Source organism: Blastomyces gilchristii (genome assembly GCF_000003855.2).
Source record: "Blastomyces gilchristii SLH14081 genomic scaffold supercont1.21, whole genome shotgun sequence".
Taxonomy (NCBI): domain Eukaryota; kingdom Fungi; phylum Ascomycota; class Eurotiomycetes; order Onygenales; family Ajellomycetaceae; genus Blastomyces; species Blastomyces gilchristii.
Genome location: NW_003101662.1, coordinates 366,807 through 374,187, shown reverse-complemented (window position 1 = coordinate 374,187; position 7,381 = coordinate 366,807). Strand labels below are relative to the sequence as shown.

The window sequence follows — 7,381 nt, the reverse complement described above, 5'->3', positions numbered from 1 at the left end:
AAGGCGGAAGGCGGGCTTGGCACCTATCACCTAGCATATCTCAACCGACCCCGAGCAGGGCACCAGAAGCGGCGGTGCGCCGCGGGTTCAACCCATCTCACAGCCGAATGGACACCCGACAGTACCCACGTCCGCTGAAACGCCCGCAGGCGTACACCCAGCGCCACAGGAGAATGGCTATCCAGCTCGATACGCGAACGACAACCGAGAGAACAGAGAAAATATTTATCCGGCCGAGTTACAGTGCGGTAATGGTGGTGTGTCTCCAGACCCAGCTGTATTTCAAGAGCCCGCGAACCCCACACGAGGTCAAAGGATAGATTGGGCCCCTCCTAGCGTACCCGCAGCATCAGCCAACGGTATGGAGACAGCTCCTACGCAGAATGGCAACCCAGAGAATGCAGCATTAGGCGGTCTTCCGGACGAGGCACAGTTCGATACGTCTGTCGGATCGTGGTTCACTGAGTTTTATGACCCAAGGTGTATCGACGACCAATCCGACGTGGGTCAACGTTATGCGGAACAGATGGACCATGCCAATACTCCCGGAGACCTTGGGCAGATTCCAGCGTCAACCCGGCTGAGCCCAACCCAACTCAACGCGGGTCAGTTAACAGCAGAAGACTTCGATGAATCGATGCAAATGATAGAACCGATTGGCCACGACAACACTCCTGGATACCCTGTGCAGCTTCCATCGTTAGCAGGGTCCAGCAGCTCGGCGCAACCCAGCAACGTAGGCCTGCCTGGTCAAGAAGAGATGGAGGTGGACCATGGAAATACTCCCGGCGGCCTGCGCAGATTCCGTCATCAACAGGGTCCAGCTCGGCTCAACCCAGCAACATAGGCCAGCCTGGTCAAGAAGAGATGGAGGTGGACAATGGAAATACTCCCGGGGGGCCTGCGCAGATTCCGTCACCAACAGGGTCCAGCTCGGCCCAGCCTAACGCGAGTCAGTTTAGAGCAGAGGACTTTGAAGAAACAATGGCGATGATGCGCGATGATGATGATGATAGGAATCCCGTGCAATCGAGTAACGACGAGAGCTGTGGATCAAGAAACGAGCAATGAGGTGAGTATTCCTCCTATTTCTTTCAATATCCTTTAGCTTCGTTAAATGTATTGGTGTGCCTTAACAACAGCGCGCATGGAAAATTCCTTTGCTGACTTTCAAGGAAATAAAACATAGACATCTTATTGAATATTCAAGTTGAATCAAAAATAAAAATAAATCCAAAAAAAAAGAGGAGGTAGAGAGGACAGCAGAAGTGTTTGTTTATATTTGATGGACTGTTTTGTATCTCAGGTCCTGTTTCTTTTTGCTTTTCCCTTGTTGAATAATAAGATGATGGTTCTCTGGTCTGGCGTTCTTTTGGTTTTTCTTTTTTTGGATAAGGTGATCTGGCGTTTTAGGGTATGGTGCAGTTATTATTATGTCTTTTATTTTTTTTTTCTTTTTTGGTTTTTTTTTTTTTTTTTATTTTTATTATTCCGCAGGGAAATTGTTTCATTTCATTTTGCTAGTAATTTGATATCGTTAAATATCTGTCTGACCAGCCTGCCTGGCAAGAAGAAGCGCGGGATGGCCGGCAACCGACGGCAATTAAGCATCAACCCGCATGCTTTCTCTCGGTGACATGACATTCATTGACATGATTGGGCAATGGTTCAAGCAAGGAGGTTATTATGATCGTAATAATAATAATAATAATAATAATAAGAGGTTCGGTCCGGTGGTTATGATGTTACAATGTACGGAGTAGATGGAGGGAGGTCAATTCCAGTTTTCCTGTTCCAAGCCAAATAAAATACGCCGCCACTATAATAAGTGGATGATGATGACCGGTTGTTCGGTCCGGGAAATGAAAACACTAACCGAACTTGGTTAGAGTCAAAAAAATCTCGCTCTTCTTTAACCTGTTTTGCCCAAATTATTATTAAATAATCATGACAAATCATCCACAGAGTTAAACTGAGCTAAGCTAAGCCTCCTCCACAAGCCCCATCCCACGTGACACCCTCCCCCCACACTTGGTTGGACAAATGGACAAATGGACATGGATTCCCCCATATGGATATATTATTATTATTATTATTATTATTATTATTAGCCGCTAACTACTTAGTCAGTTAGCTAGTTCAGTTTATATAACCTGGAGCTTGACTTGACTGTGTATATTAACTAACTTATAATTATTATTATGTCCTGGATTCGCAAGGTTGCAGTTGAATTTGAATTTTATTGAAAATGGGTTGAAAATGGCTTAATTCAACTTATTTAGTCGAGAACCGGAGGGGGGGAAACATAACAGAAACAGGCTTAGCGAGGTGACATTTCCCCGGCGAACTCGCCCCCTTTTGTAAAATACCGTTGCATTTAATTAGCATGAGAAGTTTCTCAGCAAGAAACACGGTCCTTAACCTGGGGTTTCTATCTAAGAGAGATAGATGTATATATATATATATATATATATATAATGATGCTACTCAAACACCTGAACGGGTCTTGACGTGCTAACTGATTGCAGAGTTAGGTGCAATGCCAAGACAAAGCTACTAAGAATTAATAGGAGAGATGGAAGGATATCAGCAGGCAACTTCATGATGATCCATAATTAGATTTCAAAGATCTTGTGGGAAGCGTGACAGGTATTGCAATACTTTCACGGAAAAGAGAAGCTCATGAGTGAAACTGTAACTATGGCATCCTAACTATAACTATCTCATTGTGACTTTCTCACTAGATTTTTTATTTTTTATTTTTTATTTTTTATTTTTTATTTTTTATTTTTTATTTTTTATTTTTCCTTTTCATTCAATCAATCTTACTTTTTTTAATGTTAACAAGAAAGTAGAAATACGAAACCTTGTTCCGGTCTTGTAACTTACAGCGCAATACCTACCTGGCTGATACCGGATGGGGTGGTAAAGTTTCGAGGGCGCAGAGCCGCAGCCGGCGCTTAAGTAGTTTAAATTCTCTCAGAAGAACTCTCATTACTCTCGGAGCTAGCTTAGCCTAACTAACTAACTATGCTATGCAGCGTAGGTTATATTAACAACATATTATATTTCAGAGATGGGACCCGCGTGCAGGCCAGGAGATGGTTCTGGCAACACCCCCCCAGGTTTCCCCCCCCCACCAAAAGGTGAGAGGTGTGGGCTGACAATGCTCCGAAAAATTCAAAATATCGCTGCAAAACAAGTTCAAACGGTTGAGCCAATGATCAGCAGGGCTAAAGTTTAGATCTTTGAGCCTATTGCCGAAGGTTAAATAAATGGACAACCAGAGTTTCCCACAGCTGACTGAAACTACTACCTTTTTGAACCAGAGAGTTTTTTCGATCTCCCCCACCTCCCCAACTCTCTCCCTCCTCTTCGTGGAGAGGAAACATGGCTAAGGAGAGAGCGCTCATGCATTTCACGATTAGTTACCATGGAGCCGGTATTGGATCTCATTACTGCTCTTCAAGAACTAACTGCTTTTTTACCTGCTTTACCTGCTTTACCTGCTTGCCTGCTTGCCTGACGATATGATATGTGTGTGGCGCTTTCAAAGGAAGAAACACACAACGCCGCTGGGCTATGAATCTTGGCGTCATCACCTCTTGGTTGGGGCTGTACAGCAGCACCGAAAGACTACAAATAGCTTCCTGTTAGAAGATGATGGGACATGAATCAGTGCCCATCATTAGACCTTCTTTTGAGATATCTTGAACTTTCCTCCAGAGATGCGTATTTTACCCATGGGGCTTGCCGTTGGTATAGATAGATCCTATACAAGAATTCAGACCCTCCAACGTCAAGAGGTGTTTCTACGCAGAGATTCCAAGTTTAACTCTTGCAGTGGCTGGAGAAACCATTTTGTACCCAGAGTTACCAGGCTTGACACGCGGAGATCAATCAAACTCTAGACCAAAGTATGGAAGGTTTATACCGTGGTTCAAAGTCAAGTCCTACGCTCTGTTGTCTCTGGTTTCTCTCATTCGCACTTGTCAGTTCAACAAGCGAACTTAGAATAGGTTTAAAGTTGAGGAGCGCGCATAGATGCTTTTTTAAACCCCCGAGAGGAGGATGGCAAAGAAATATAGAGGCCCAAAGCCGTTGGTGTTTGCTGGTACGGTGCACGCTGTGCTAAGAAGCTCTATAAGCTCTACCACGCACAAGAACATGGTTTGGTCGGATTTCCATAATAAAACCTCCTCCTCCTCCTCCTCCCCCGCTTTCCAACTGATCTCGAGACCTCGCAACTCCCGCCATATCTATCTATTCTCTCTATCTTGATCTCCTCCTCCTCACCTTCACCTCACTTTCACTACATACAAACGACGTCTCTCCTCTTATCGCCTACAAGTGTGAACAACCATCGCTTCCAATAACAGAAAAATCTCGTGTTTCGTAATCGTCTATTCGAACAAACTTAAGTTCATAGGTCTGTCTAAGTGTGTGTGAGTGAGCTCTTCGTAGCTTCGTCCCTCTACCACTGTATTTGTCCTTCTAGTATCCAGCGCAGCCTTTTTTTTTTTTTTTTTTTTTTTTCTTTTTTCTAACATTAGCTGTAGCAGCTGTTGACCGCAAGTTCCCAGCTCCCAAGCAACAACCATGGCGCCAAATGACATAACATGGACCTCTGACGTGAACCGCGTCGAGGCTCCCATGACAGCCAGAGCATATATTCTCTGCGCCTTCGCGTCGTTTGGAGGTATCCTCTTCGGATATGACTCTGGTTACATCAACGGCGTCCTGGGCATGAGCTTTTTCAAGCGAACCTTTGGCCGCCCCGTCCCCCTGTCTGTCGACGAAACTGGATTCAACATCGCAACCCAGCAAAAGTCTCTTATTGTATCTGTTCTCTCCCTTGGAACTTTTGTGGGAGCTCTCGTTACCGGCTCAATAGCTGAGGCCATCGGTCGTCGCTATACCATTATGCTCTCCTCCTTCTTGTTTTCAATCGGTGTGGCCATCCAGGTTGCCTCAACCCAGGTTAATCCCCTCATTGGCGGACGACTTGTTGCTGGTCTGGGTGTTGGCGGTATCTCGTCAGTCGTGATCCTCTACGTCTCTGAAATTGCTCCCAAGAAGTTTCGCGGTGCCATGGTCTCCGTTTACCAATGGGCTATCACTATTGGTCTTCTGGTTTCCGCCTGTGTCAACCAAGCAACACAAAACCTCGACAACTCTGCGTCCTACCGCATTCCTATCGGGCTGCAGCTGCTCTGGGCCCTTATCCTTGGCGTGGGGCTCTACTTTCTTCCAGAATCTCCGCGTTATTACGTGAAAAAGAACAAGCTCGACGCAGCTGCTGGCTCTCTCTCCCGCATCCGTGGACAGCATGTCGATTCAGATTACGTCAAATCAGAGCTCGCAGAAATCGTCGCCAACTATGAATATGAGTCCAGGATTAGCAGTACCAGCTGGATCGACTGCTTCAAAGGTGGACTTAACCCAAGCGGAAACTTCCGTCGCGTTATTCTCGGTACTGCATTACAGATGTTCCAACAACTCACTGGTGTTAACTTTATTTTCTGTAAGTTTTATACTCTTATATCATCCATCTATCATTCTGAACATAAATTCTGACTCAACCTCCAAACTCTAGACTATGGTATGCTCCCTAAATCAAATGGAATAATGCGCAAGCGCCCATGATAAGCTAACGACATCACAGGAACTACTTTCTTCCAGCAAAGTGGAATACGAAACGCCTTCTTAATTACCATCATTACCAACGTCGTCAATGTTGCCTCTACACCGGCCTCGTTTTACATCATCGAACGCTTCGGGCGTCGAACCCTCCTTATCTGGGGAGCAGCGGTTATGCTTGTTTGTGAATTCATCATTGCTGCTGTTGGCACTGCTCTCCCTGGCTCCAACGTAGCCTCCATATGCTTGATCGTATTCGTCTGCATCTACATCTGTGGATTTGCCTCCACTTGGGGACCAGGCGCGTGGGTGTTGATCGGAGAGATTTTCCCCTTGCCTATCCGTGCACGAGGCGTTGCTCTTTCCACTGCCTCTAACTGGCTTTGGAACTATGTGAGTTACCTATCGTATCATCGCTTTTTTTTCCGAGCTGCATACTTCGAATAATCAAAATAAATTCAAACTAATCACCAAACACACAGATCCTCGCCCTTATCACTCCATACCTCGTCGACCCTGAAAGGGCAAACCTGGGCTCGAAAGTTTTCTTCATCTGGGGTACAACCTGCACCATCTCCATGCTCTTTGCCTATTTCTTCGTCTACGAAACAAAGGGACTGTCCCTCGAGCAAGTCGATCGCTTGTTCGAAGAGAGCAGCGCTAAGAACAGCAGCAAATGGAAGCCCCATGAGACCTTCGCTACCCGCATGGGCTTGGCCTCGTCTGAAAACGGTGTTGGAAAGGATTCGGTGACCAAAGATGAGGCCGAGACCGTCTAGGTCCGGTCGAGTACAGCTACATGAAAAACATGCGGAATGAGCTGCCATGGTCTGTGAGCTTCAACGTGCCTCTTGCTATTAGACGAGAATCACATTCAATCTATTTAGTGTATATGCCCTTCACTAACAGACGCCAATGAATGCTTCACCTTCACCGCTAATCCACTACGCGCTTTTTGCTGGAAAAGATTTTAAAAAAATAGAAAAAACTAAAGAGCAAGAACTTCAGCGCGCCCCCCCCCTCCCCCTTCTGAATTCTAATTTCTCCTTTTCTACCCTTTTACCCTTCCATCTATGTTTTATTATTCGTTAGCGGTTTTCTTTGTCCCATTACTTTTGCTTTCCACTTCATCGTAAATTGATATATTGGGAGTTAACTCACCAGATCGATACGATATGAGTTTATTTGATCTACTGCTGGATTTTTTTATCTTCCAGCTTTTTGTTTCCATATTTTCTTATCTCCTTTCTTTTCCTTTTCTTTTTCTTTTTCGTTCGCCTTTAAAAACGAAACATTCTGGGTTTCTTATTCTAGTTCTTGCTTTTCCCAATCTCTCCTAATATCCATGAATTCTACTCGCCCCCATCCCCATCTCTGACGAGGAGAAAGAAAATTCGTCGATTTTTTATACATATGTATCTGCCTTCCATCTGTGTATGAATGTATGCATGTATGCACGCTTGTTTGGGCTGTTTTGTTTTCCGAGTTATAATAATCTGCTTTGGCCATAACATAACCCCCCATCTTCGTCTATACTATACCCCAAATCACTAGCGCATCACTAGCTTGCTTTCCTCGAGTTAACCCCGCTGGGCCACATTCTCGGTTATCTATCCAACCGTTGAAACCCGTGAGAATAGGATAGAAGACCATGCAATGGTTCAAACGTTTTGAGGAGATGTTTACAGAAGCTATATTTTACACTTGTTCTGTGTTGCATGTTGTTTAATTTATACTCTGC

The 7,381-nt window shown here is 45.0% G+C and overlaps 3 protein-coding genes across 3 annotated transcripts in view; all 3 read left to right on the top strand.

Moving 5' to 3' along the window:
* BDBG_17690 (uncharacterized protein) overlaps positions 1-847 on the top strand; it is a gene marked incomplete at both ends in the record, with an annotated part of 4,048 nt that extends 3,201 nt beyond the window's left edge. The window contains one exon of the mRNA XM_002621641.2: positions 35-847. Coding sequence (XP_002621687.2) covers positions 35-847 — 813 coding nt within the window. The remainder of the gene's footprint in view (positions 1-34) is intronic.
* A 14-nt stretch (positions 848-861) lies between these two features.
* Positions 862-1,071, top strand: BDBG_17689 (uncharacterized protein; the record flags this gene model as incomplete). The annotated part of the gene is made up of 1 exon (XM_031725349.1): positions 862-1,071. Exon 1 carries the CDS (start codon positions 868-870, stop codon positions 1,069-1,071), a length of 204 nt encoding a protein of 67 aa, XP_031580447.1. The 5' UTR covers positions 862-867.
* Positions 1,072-2,898: 1,827 nt separating this feature from the next.
* On the top strand, positions 2,899-7,371 carry BDBG_07903 (MFS monosaccharide transporter). The gene is made up of 5 exons (XM_002621639.2): positions 2,899-4,445; positions 4,560-5,524; positions 5,597-5,602; positions 5,666-6,033; positions 6,123-7,371. Exons 2-5 carry the CDS (start codon positions 4,600-4,602, stop codon positions 6,417-6,419), a joined length of 1,596 nt encoding a protein of 531 aa, XP_002621685.1. The 5' UTR covers positions 2,899-4,445; positions 4,560-4,599; the 3' UTR covers positions 6,420-7,371.
* Positions 7,372-7,381: the final 10 nt, after the last annotated feature.